The 12228-nt window shown below is 38.5% G+C and overlaps 2 protein-coding genes across 2 annotated transcripts; both read left to right on the top strand.

Annotated features, from left to right (window-relative positions):
- Positions 1–1761: 1761 nt before the first annotated feature.
- Positions 1762–3852, top strand: LOC149006994 (formate dehydrogenase, mitochondrial-like). The gene is made up of 6 exons (XM_089165900.1): positions 1762–1882; positions 2146–2317; positions 2395–2935; positions 3094–3218; positions 3421–3533; positions 3654–3852. Exons 1-6 carry the CDS (start codon positions 1793–1795, stop codon positions 3765–3767), a joined length of 1155 nt encoding a protein of 384 aa, XP_089022026.1. The 5' UTR covers positions 1762–1792; the 3' UTR covers positions 3768–3852.
- Positions 3853–9608: 5756 nt separating this feature from the next.
- Positions 9609–12025, top strand: LOC149006995 (formate dehydrogenase, mitochondrial-like). The gene is made up of 6 exons (XM_089166534.1): positions 9609–9768; positions 10060–10231; positions 10309–10849; positions 11008–11132; positions 11325–11437; positions 11558–12025. Exons 1-6 carry the CDS (start codon positions 9679–9681, stop codon positions 11669–11671), a joined length of 1155 nt encoding a protein of 384 aa, XP_089022660.1. The 5' UTR covers positions 9609–9678; the 3' UTR covers positions 11672–12025.
- The last annotated feature ends 203 nt before the right edge of the window (positions 12026–12228 follow it).

Below are 12228 nucleotides of genomic sequence, written 5' to 3' on the forward strand. Positions count from 1 at the left end.
AAGGACCACCAAATAAGAAGTGGAGTGTGGACCATCTCCCAAGACGGTCCCCGGACTGCGTTACAACTACAAATTTTGTAAAACTCATAAAAAATAGTAGAATATTAAAAAAAGAAAAATCTCATCACCTAATCCCTATAATTTGAGGTAAAAAATCATCAGAAGAGTCCTCTGAGAGACGATTCGGACTCTATGCACCTCATTTCATAACGTGGTCCAAGAGTGAGTGTGGAAAGTACACTTTACTACTTACTCTATCTGAAAAACGCATTAGGTTAAATCGTCCCCAGCTCTTCCATGAAGGACAAGACAAGAAGAAGAAGTGTATCTCGTTTATCTGCCTCTTCCCTACGTGGAAAGCAGAATAAATAAACCAACTTCCATCTTGTTGGAGGAATTACACACAATCAGTGGGGCCCATGCTTGACCTACTTATTGGGTTTATCTTTAAATTTTTTATTATTATTTAGATGTGGCCTTACCTGACTTTATGATAAAAAAGCGTGTCGGATGAGCGCATAGTTTTTTTTCCCAAAGAGGAAGGTGATCCGCACTCAAAGGTGTTTTTATTTGAATTGTCTGAGTTTTCTCAGTCACACCATCAGTGGGCCTGTTTGTTTAGATAAATCTAGATATTTTGAATTTTTGGATTCATAAATGTGAGATTTATATTCGTTTGGTTATGAATATAGACTCATAAAATCTAGAGATTCATTTTTTTACACTAAAAACTTGAATTTGAAGACTTTTGGGTACACTCCTACTATAAAACACTAAACATTTGTACATTTACAAAAATCACGTCAACCAAACGCTTTTTTATAATGAAATTTCCACAAATTTACGTTAACCAAACAATTAATTTAATGCATTATGACCCCATAGATTTGAAATCTCCTATATAACCAAAAGAGGCCCTAAATCTCTCTTGAATTTTTTCATTGACTTCAAAATCTAGAAGGAGCTCTAACATGTGAACTTCTTTTGTTGATTTTTTACTATTTCTTTCTCTTTTCTTATTGAATTTTTTCCACACATTTTAAATTTATGAGAAAAGAAGGCGAAGGACAGAGCCGAATAAATAGGGGATTACATGGAACTATTAAACTTAAACCCTTATAATGTAAGAACAAAAAATAATATTTACAAATAAACTCCGCTACTTCATTTGGCATGATTTCATTTTGAAACCTCAACTTTTAACCACCAGGAGTGATGGCTGCAAATAAAAATACCACTCGAAGGTGGTCCCCCTCAAAGCCTCACCCCAGTGTTTTTTTATTTTTAAATTTCCTCTTTTGGTTCTTTTCCCACGTGTGAAAAAGAAACATCTGTCCACTATTATTGAAAAATTAAGAATCTTTTTAGAAAAGTCCTGAATAAGATAAGGCAAACCCGATGTAAGCTGAAACAACAAGTATGGTTCCATACCGTACTCAAACGTTAACCAGTCAAACCGGATCGATCCGACCGGGTTGTTCGATTTGATGAGATAAGGTGATGACTGCGCGGTTTCCGACCAGAAGAAGACCTGTTGTTGTCAAGAAGCCATTCGGGATTTGAAAAGCTGATAGAAGCTGCCACGAGTCACGAACTGATCTAATTAATTAAAAGGTTATCCAAATAATTGACTATACTCAAAGCATGCCATGCCGTCAAAGAAGAAGAATAAGCTAATCACTGGGATTTTCATTACTATAAGTAGACAACAGACCCACTGGAGTAATCACAACTTCTTCTTCTTCTGAGACAGAGCTTCTTCTGAGACAGAGAGAGCAAGAGTGCTATAGCAATGGCAATGAAGAGGGCTGCTTCGTCTGTCATTAGAACTGTTCTTGGTTCAGGGGTTGTAGAACCATTATCCATCTCCAGATCACTCCATGTATGTACTAAGTACAATTCTGCTATTCCTGTTTTTTCATCACCATGAAGTCATTGTTGGGATTTTCAAACACTTTCATTTCTATTGCTACTTTGATTCCCATGTGGGTTTGGCTTTTCTTCGGGATTTTCTTTTCCCATGTTAGTTTTTGACTCATAGGCTTTATTGGTAATGATTTGCGGGTGAAAATGGTGCTTGTGTTCTAGTTCCTCCATCTGCTTTTCTCTATTTTCATACATTTCTTTACTTAAAATGTTGAACAGGCATCTCCAGGAAGCAAGAAGATAGTTGGGGTGTTCTACAAGGCTAATGAGTATGCCTCAGCAAATCCCAACTTAATGGGTTGTGCAGAGAATGCATTGGGCATACGAGAATGGCTGGAATCAAAAGGCCATCACTACATTGTCACCGACGACAAAGAAGGCCCAGAATGTGGTTCGTATATTTTATATTTGCTTCTTCAGGAGAACACCATCTTATTCCTTCCTAACTGTAATTATTTGTTGATGCAGAGCTTGAGAAGCATATCCCTGATCTCCATGTTCTGATATCAACTCCATTTCACCCGGCATATGTCACAGCAGAGAGGATTAAGAAAGCCAAGAATTTACAACTTCTCTTAACGGCTGGAATTGGTTCTGATCACGTTGACCTGCAAGCTGCAGCTGCTGCAGGAATAACAGTTGCTGAAATCACTGGAAGTAATGTAGTCTCAGTTGCAGAAGATCAACTGATGAGAATCCTTATCCTCGTAAGAAATTTCTTACCTGGTCACCATCAAGTGATCAATGGAGAGTGGGAAGTTGCTGCTATCTCTCATAGAGCATATGATCTTGAGGGGAAGACAGTAGGAACTGTAGGTGCAGGGCGCATTGGTAAGCATTTGCTCCAGCGGTTGAAACCCTTCAACTGTAATCTCCTTTATCATGATCGGCTGAAGATGGAAGCTGAAATGGAGGCTCAGACTGGGGCAAAGTTTGAGGAGGATCTTGATGCTATGCTTCCCAAGTGTGACATAATTGTTATCAACATGCCTCTCACAGAGAAAACAAGGTATGATTTGCTGAATGTGAACTGACAAACAACAAATTTGGAGTCTCCGATTGGCTTCTTATAGGAGTTCCTGATTTATCATCTCATTATGCTTTCTCAAATAGAAGATGCATATTCTGGTTCTTGGATAACTTGGATTTTTGTTCTTAATGTATCAGAGGAATGTTTGACAAAGAAAGGATTGCGAAGTTGAAGAAGGGAGTTCTGATAGTGAATAACGCTCGAGGGGCAATCATGAATACTCAAGCAGTTGTTGATGCATGCTGTAGTGGGCAAATTGGAGGTAAATTGATAGGTCTTTTTCTTTGACGAGAGTGCCTAGAGGATTATGTCCTCTGTTTTCAAGTTAATTGGTTACTTCTTGTTTTGTTCTTCTATTGAAAGCTTGCTATTAGTGTAGCCAGGGGACTAGTACCATCTATGGTTATGTCCTTATTCATTCCCATGACTAATGTGTTTTTCATTGTTTTCACTTGAATTTTCAGGTTACAGTGGTGATGTGTGGAATCCACAACCAGCTCCCAAGGATCATCCATGGCGATACATGCCAAACCAGGCCATGACACCACATACTTCAGGCACGACAATTGATGCTCAGGTAACTGTGAATTCTTGAATGTTTCCTCATTTACCCACCTTTGTCCACCTTTGATTCTTTTATTTGCACTCTGTTTTGCTTGGGTTCTGATATGTGAAAGAAAATGGGAAACTGGTGCAGTTGAGGTATGCAGCTGGAACTAAGGACATGCTGGATAGGTACTTCAAGGGAGAAGAATTTCCTGCACAAAACTACATTGTCAATGAGGGAAAAATTGCCAGCCAGTATCTCTGATTCTGCATTTCCTCATAGCATGGAGATAGCCTTGTAGTCAATGAGTGTCTTCGTCATGCAGTTACACTAGATATTTCAGTTCTGGTTCCCCTCTCTTCTTTTCTTTTTGGGTTGCAAAAATAATGTAGTTGAGTGCAAGCTATTTTGATCTGAAGAGTGTTTTACTCTGAAATTTTAGGACTAGATGTTGGGTTTGCAAGACTTTTTAGCACATTTCTCCCTCTGGGAAGAGATGTAAATGTGTAATGGTTTCAATCCAAGTCCATCTTGTTTGTCACAACCTGGTGAATCTTAAAATTGCAACTTTCTTTTGATTACCCATGTCTTATGTTGAAGTTTTAACAGCAAAACAGAGTATTTAAGACTGCAGTAAGACAAAGCTTTCCAATCTGGTTAATCTTTTATTCAACAAACTAGATCAGCCTTAAAAGAGGCATACAAATAAAGGACTTGTTTCTTCCAGAAAACATGATTAACTGCTGATAAATAATAGGAAGCGTGACTGCATAACTCGGCTACTTCTAAACATTATGAAATATTAACTTCCTACAACGTTTCACCGGGAAACAAGGAAGAAATTGCAACAGAAAACAAGGACTTGGTATACCAACAGCCCACTAATTCTTAGAACCAGTCCACGTTGCTGATGTTGTTCAAGTAACACCATCCCTCAACATCACCTCCTGAACTTTCCATCATGCCAAGCTGACAACGTAAACTTTCAAGGTTGCCACCCATCAATGCCTTTGTAAACAAATATGCAATTTGACCTTCTGTTCCAATCTGCCTCAACTCAACTTCCCCATTCAGGACTTTTCCCTAATAAAATGATAATGTACCTCCACATGCTTAGTCCTGGCATGGAAGCCTGGATTCTCTGCCAACCATATTGTTGAAAGATTATTACCTTGCAACGGTGTAGCATAATCTGCTTGTTGATGCAGATCCTTCAACAGTTGAACAAGCCATATACTTTCTTGAGCTGTCGTTGCTGCAACTCAGTACTCTGTCTCTGTTGTGGACAGAGAAACAATTGGTTGCCTCTTGCTGCACCCTGAAACAACACTCGACCCAAGAAATGGAAATGGAAGCGACGACGAATGGGGCTGATAGAGTTTCAAGAAATGGAGGCGACGACGAATCCCTGATCGCGATGGGGAGGTCAGCTTTTTTGATTTGCAGTCTTGTATCTTGTGGAGTATATTTAGGGTTTCCGCACCTTACATAGTTTACCGTTGTCTGTTTCCCGCAATTTTTCTCCAAATAGGAAGGGAGAAGTAAACTATCAGGAATTTAAAATTAGAAGAGAACAAAAATGATGTTGATGATTGTTTGAATATCTCAAAAATGTGTAGTTTTTGCATCCTTCCCTCGCTGAAGGTATCGTGGGAAGAACAAGAGGAGGAAGAGAAATAGCAGCGACAACAAGAAGAAAGGAGCTTTCTTTTTTTCTTTTTTGGTAGAATAAAAGTAGATAAAGCAGATTAGTGCTGGCTGTGGTTTGAGCCACCCAAAACGGGGGTGCAAGGTGGGTGGAAAAAAAGCAGAATTAGTGGGCTGAAAGCAGGGCTTGTGGAAGTTGACTTAGGATATTTTGCTATTCCAGAGTCCATCCGGTTAGATTGGGAAAGTTGCTATGCAGCTTGTATATTTTTCAACCAAACATTAGGAGCATTGGGTTAGGAATGTGAATTAAACTTTAAAATTTTCCAACCTTTTTCCCACACACGGACCGATCGATTGATGTAGGTAATTCTCCTAGGGACCATTTTCCTCTTGAGGGCGTAGGTAGAATATCAACAATGTATTGGTTGTTAGACAAAATTTCTTCTATCTTTATTCAACAGGAGTTGAATATGATCCCATCTGTAGAAGCAGGAGCCTCCAGTAACCGTAGGACTACATTTACCAAAAATGACGGATAGTAGGTGTCCATCTCTGCATATCCAATGTCATCCTGCACGCCTATCAACTAGGAAGAGATCAGGAAATTGATTGATGTTAGGATGTGGTATAGTATGAACAACTTCTGTTAAACATAATGATTATCAGAATTTGTACAACTGGTAAAGGGGCAAGTGGGGGTCTTTCAGAAGTGATACACTTCTGAAACTTTCTTATGGTAAAGGAACCTATGAGAAAATCGTTCAGGTGTCATTGGAGCCATGGCATGTCAGACACTCGTAAGTAAGCTAAAGTTGAAAAGGGGAGGAAACAAGAAACACAGGGAAAGAAAAAGGGAAGGAACAAAGGAGGGGACCAGACCGCGACCAAAAACAATCAGAATCAGTTTGACAACATGGCAAATCAGCAAGACAGATACCACCAAGATGACGTAGGTAATCCGAGTTCCTAAAAATTAGGGATAAAGAGAACAGACAAAAAACATAGAAACACTTGAACCCAAATTACGACACAAGGAAAAGAGTCAAACTGGAGTCTCAAACTCTGGAATTAAGAGTTTGACTGTGGTTGAAAGAAGATTAAAATTTTCCACTTATCGCTTCTTGCTAATTTGATCGTCGAAGACATTATTTGACCAACACGGTCGAGCACGTTCTTTGCAAATACATTTGTTCGGGTGGTCGAGCAGGATTTTGCATCAACAATAGGCAGTATAAATCCTTGTGGAATACATAATTAATCTATTGATGACATCTTTTAGGTCTACATCGTTATAAAAGTTCTACTCGAGGAAAATGATCGTTGTAAAAGAAAAAACTATAACCTCTTCATTAAGAGGTGACTTTAATTACGGACTAAGCAACCCTTAGTGGCCTTAGTATAAGTTTTGTATGAGAAAGGTGTACCTTCAATTTATACTTCTATTTGATTCTAATTCAACATGGAGGAAAAATGAAGATTTTCTAAGTTATAAAAACATAGTGGTGGAAATTTCCTCTTGCTTTCTCTACCGGAAACGAAAAAAGAGCAAATTCTTTTGGCACCTTAAAATGGAGACCGTCAAAGACAAACGCCCTACTTTATCTTTGAAAAGCACATGACTCCATTTCCGTTTGAATGATTAATGGTGCACTTGTAAACACTATTACATCCTCATACTTTTAAGTGGATTGTAATGTATGGAGGCCTCTATTTTGGGGGTGCCAAAGCAATTTACTCTTAATAGAATCTTCTATTGCTTGAAAATTTCAGGGGTACTTGGAAGATAATATACATAATGTATAGACAACCAAAAACTATGACAAATTGGCAATGATCCCCCAAAATGTCTCTAAAATTTGCTCAATAGTACACTTGTTAGCAAATTCCAATTTATCATGGTAAGAGTATGATATCTCGGTAAAATTCGCCGGTTCGCCCCTTGGCGAACCTGGAGGAACTGGCAAATTTTGTCGACTTGTCACTGATATTTCAGGTGGGGAGTTCGAGCATATCCTTGGCAATGGAGGCGAGCTGAGATGGCCGGCAATGGAGGCGAAGCTGAAGAAGCATAATTGTAAAGATAGATTTGTTGGATTGACTTTGTCTAAGCTTCTCTTATAGATTTACAGGAAAATAATCGTTTTCAACCGAACCAAACCAACGATGTTACAGGAAAATAGATTTAGTAATCATTTTTCCGACGAAGGAAGGAGTTGCAAAGAAGGAGAGAGAATCGGAGTTTTTTCTCTCGTTCTTTGGCTGTCGAACCTGCGAGGCTGCTAGAAAATCGTGTATTTTGTCGAGGTTTTGGAGATACCAATTTTTCGGCGAAATTTTGCAATATCATTTTCGCTTCCTTTTTTAAATCGCTCTCTATCGAACTCGGCAAAATTCTCTGATATGCTTTATCTTGATCATGGTTAAATAATTTTATAATCCTAAATCACCCTTAATCTTCTGTCACTTTACAATGTTGCCCTTGTAAAATAGAATCTTGAATTTCATCTTCTTTAACTTCTTCCATAACTTCCTTTTTCTTTCATTCCTCATTTTATATTATGAGATATAGAATATTATACTTGTCACTTTCTCTTAACAAAGTAATTGTTATAAAAGAAAAGGGTCTGCTACCAATTTGGTATAGTTTAACTTTCTTTTTCGTCATTTTATATTATGAGAGAATAATACAACTATGCTATATTTGTCACTTTCTCTTAACAAGTAATTGTTCTAAAGGAAAAGGGTCTGCTACCAATTTAGCATAGTTTAACATTTTTTTTCTATTCTTTTAATAAGGGATTATATAGTTTTATATGGCGGTGCATGAACAGGGACCATAGTTGATGCAAATGCACGTGGAAAATTATCAAAACCCTAATTTAACAAGAGGATCTAGACATGCGATCTTAGAGCTTCTCAATAAGATTAATTTAGGAGAAGCTTTACCTTATGGGTACTTAAAGATGGGGATGTGACGGTGTTGATGGGGCCTGGTGGGGGTGGCACGGCTCTATATGGGGGGAAAATTATAACCTAATTTAACAAGAGGATCTAGACATGCGATCTTATAGCTTCTCAATAAGATTAATTTAGGAGAAGCTTTACCTTATGGGTACTTAAAGATGGGGATTTTGTTAGACTAGGGTGTTTGATGGTAGGCCTATGGTGCTCAGTGTTAGATGGACATCATGTGAACTTCATTAAATATCAGTAGAACAAAAGAATGACTCAATTTAGATTTGAAAAAAATAAATTTATTTTAATTTAAGTTGATCTGTAATCTACACTTACTCATTTATACAGCTGAAATCTAATAGACTTTATATAGTGTCCATCCAACGTTGGGCATTACAAGCAACAACATGTCATATGCACCAGCCGAGCAAAATCCTAAAGTGTGATAAGAATACAATCCCCGCTTGTAAAAGATATGGACTAAGAAGATTTATTAAAAAAAATTTCCAACAAAAAAAAAATTATTAAAATTTATCAGAAAAAGAAAGATTTATTAGATTCAATGAACGAGGCATGTGTCCTTACTAAAAGCAGAAAATGTGTAGAACATCTCTAACTCTTCCTCAAGTAAAAGGACCATCGGATAAGAAGTGGAGTGTGGATAATCTGTCAAGACGGTCCCCGGACGGCGTTACAACTACAAATTATGTAGGAATAAAAAATAATAAAAAAATTTTAAAAAATAAACTTCATCACCTAACCCAGTGAGCCTCTTGTAATTTATGGTCAATAGCCGTCGGGGGAGCACCCTGGGGAGACGATCCGGACTCTATGCACCTCATTTCCTAACATGGTCCAAGAGTGACTATGGAAAGTACACTTTAGTACTTAATCTCTCTCTGAAAAACACATTAGGTTATTCCCAAGGTGGTCCAAGAGCGACTGTGGAAAGTACGCTTTACTATATATATATATATATATATTTTGGGTGGGTAAAGTACACTTTTTATACTAAATCAGTAAATCTATCTGAAAAACACATTAGGTCAAACCGTCCCCAGCTCTTCCATGAAGGACCAGACAAGCAAGAAGAAGCGTGTCTCGTTTATCTGCTTCTTCCCTACGTGGAAGGGCAGAATAAATAAATCTTGGCGTGGCCCGTGAATATGATAAGGCAAACCCGATGCAAGCTGAAACAACCGGTATGGTTCCATACCGTATCAAACGTTAACCAGTCAAACCGGGTCGATCCGACCGGGCTGTTCGATTTAATGAGATCAGGTGATGACTGCGCGGTGTTGGTTTCCGACCAGAAGAAGACCTGCTGTTGTCAAGAAGCCATTCGGGATTTGAAAAGCTGATAGAAGCTGCCACGAGTCACGAACTGATCTAATTAATTAAAAGGTTATCCAAATAATTGACTAAACCCCAAGCATGCCGTCAAAGAAGAAAAAAAATGCTAATCACTGGGATTTTCATTACTATAAGTAGACAACAGACCCACTGGAGTAATCACAACTTCTTCTTCTTCTTCTTCTTCTGAGACAGAGAGAGCAAGACTGCTATAGCAATGGCAATGAAGAGGGCTGCTTCGTCTGTCATTAGAACTGTTCTTGGTTCAGGGGTTGTAGAACCATTATCCATCTCCAGATCACTTCATGTACGTACTAAGTACAATTCTGCCATTCCTATTTTTTCATCACCATGAAGTCATTGTTTGGATTTTCAAACACTTTTCATTTCTATTGCTACTTTAATTCCCATGTGGGTTTGGCTTTTCTTCTGGATTTTCTTTTCCCATGTTGGTTTGACTTACTTTTTATCCATGGTTAGTTTTTGACTCATAGGCTTTATTGGTAATGATTTGCGGGTGAAAATGGTGCTTGTGTTCTAGTTCCTCCATCTGCTTTTCTCTATTTTCATACATTTCTTTGCTTAAAATGTTAAACAGGCATCTCCAGGAAGCAAGAAGATAGTTGGGGTGTTCTACAAGGCCAATGAGTATGCCTCAGCAAATCCCAACTTAATGGGTTGCGCAGAGAATGCATTGGGCATACGAGAATGGCTGGAATCAAAAGGCCATCACTACATTGTCACCGACGACAAAGAAGGCCCAGATTGTGGTTCGTATATTTTATATTTGCTTCTTCAGGAGAACTCCATCTTATTCCTTCCTAACTGTAATTATTTGGTGATGCAGAGCTGGAGAAGCATATCCCTGATCTCCATGTTCTGATATCAACTCCATTTCACCCGGCATATGTCACAGCAGAGAGGATCAAGAAAGCCAAGAATTTACAACTTCTCTTAACGGCTGGAATTGGTTCTGATCACGTTGACCTGCAAGCTGCAGCTGCTGCAGGAATAACAGTTGCTGAAATCACTGGAAGTAATGTAGTTTCAGTTGCAGAAGATCAACTGATGAGAATCCTTATCCTCGTAAGAAATTTCTTACCTGGTCACCATCAAGTGATCAATGGAGAGTGGGAAGTTGCTGCTATCTCTCATAGAGCATATGATCTTGAGGGAAAGACAGTAGGAACTGTAGGTGCAGGGCGCATTGGTAAGCATTTGCTCCAGCGGTTGAAACCCTTCAACTGTAATCTCCTTTATCATGATCGGCTCAAGATGGAAGCTGAAATGGAGGCTCAGACTGGGGCAAAGTTTGAGGAGGATCTTGATGCTATGCTTCCCAAGTGTGACATAATTGTTATCAACATGCCTCTCACAGAGAAAACAAGGTATGATTTGATGAATGTGAACAGACAAACAACAAATTTGGAGTCTCCGATTGGCTTCTTATAGGAGTTCCTGATTTATCATCTCATTGTGCTTTCTCAAATAGAAGATGCATATTCTGGTTCTTGGATAACTTGGATTTTTGTTCTTAATGTATCAGAGGAATGTTTGACAAAGAAAGGATTGCGAAGTTGAAGAAGGGAGTTCTGATAGTGAATAACGCTCGAGGGGCAATCATGAATACTCAAGCAGTTGTTGATGCATGCTGTAGTGGGCAAATTGGAGGTAAATTGATAGGTCTTTTTCTTTGATGTGTCCTCTGTTTTCAAGTTAATTGGTTACTTCTTGTTTTGTTCTTGTATTGAAAGCTTGCTATTAGAGTAGCCAGGGGACTACTAATACAATTGGGGGACTAGTACCATATGTCCTTATTCCCATGACTAATTTGTTTTTCATTGTTTTCACTTGAATTTTCAGGTTACAGTGGTGATGTGTGGAATCCACAACCAGCTCCCAAGGATCATCCATGGCGATACATGCCAAACCAGGCCATGACACCACATACTTCAGGCACGACAATTGATGCTCAGGTAACTGTGAATTCTTGAATGTTTTCTCATTTACCCACCTTTGTCGACCTTTAATTCTTTTATTTGCACTCTGTTTTGCTTGGGTTCTGATACGTGAAAGAAAATGGGAAATTGGTGCAGTTGAGGTATACAGCTGGAACTAAGGACATGCTGGATAGGTACTTCAAGGGAGAAGAATTTCCTGCACAAAACTACATTGTCAATGAGGGAAAAATTGCCAGCCAGTATCTCTGATTCTGCATTTCCTCATAGTATGGACATAGCCTTGTAGTCAACGAGTGTCTTCGTCATGCAAATAAAACTAGTTACACTAGATATTTCAGTTCTGGTTCCCCCTCTCTTCTTTTCTTTTTGGGTTGCAAAAATAATGTAGTTGAGTGCAAGCTATTTTGATCTGAAGAGTGTTTTACTCTGAAATTTTAGGACTAGATGTTGGGTTTGGAAGACTTTAGCACATTTTCCCTCTGGGAAGAGATGTAAATGTGTAACGGTTTCAATCCAAGTCCATCTTGTTTGTCACAACCTGGTGAATCTTAAACTTGCAACTTTCTTTTGATTGCCCATGTCTTATGTTGAAGTTTTAACAGCAAAACAGAGTATTTTTGACTGCAGTAAGACACAACTTTTCAACCTGGTTAATCTTATATTCAACAAACTAGATCAGCCTTAAAAGAGCCATATAAATAAAGGACTTGTTTCTTCCAGAAAACATGATTAACTGCTGATAAATAATGGGGAGCGTGACTGCATAACTCAGCTACTTCTAAACATTATGAAATATTAACTTCCTA

Source organism: Hakea prostrata, chromosome 8 (assembly GCF_041222555.1).
Source record: "Hakea prostrata isolate BN-2017 chromosome 8, UWA_Hpros_2, whole genome shotgun sequence".
In the NCBI taxonomy this organism is placed as follows: Eukaryota; Viridiplantae; Streptophyta; class Magnoliopsida; order Proteales; family Proteaceae; genus Hakea; species Hakea prostrata.

Bases quoted from the DNA above. Each gene is read 5' to 3' on its own strand.
- LOC149006994 (XM_089165900.1), top strand. From the start codon at position 1,793: ATGGCAATGAAGAGGGCTGCTTCGTCTGTCATTAGAACTGTTCTTGGT. The intron at 3,219-3,420 runs GTAAATTGATAG...TTGAATTTTCAG, and splicing joins CTGTAGTGGGCAAATTGGAG to GTTACAGTGGTGATGTGTGG. The intron at 3,534-3,653 runs GTAACTGTGAAT...AAACTGGTGCAG, and splicing joins GCACGACAATTGATGCTCAG to TTGAGGTATGCAGCTGGAAC.
- LOC149006995 (XM_089166534.1), top strand. From the start codon at position 9,679: ATGGCAATGAAGAGGGCTGCTTCGTCTGTCATTAGAACTGTTCTTGGT. The intron at 10,232-10,308 runs GTTCGTATATTT...TTGGTGATGCAG, and splicing joins CAAAGAAGGCCCAGATTGTG to AGCTGGAGAAGCATATCCCT. The intron at 11,133-11,324 runs GTAAATTGATAG...TTGAATTTTCAG, and splicing joins CTGTAGTGGGCAAATTGGAG to GTTACAGTGGTGATGTGTGG.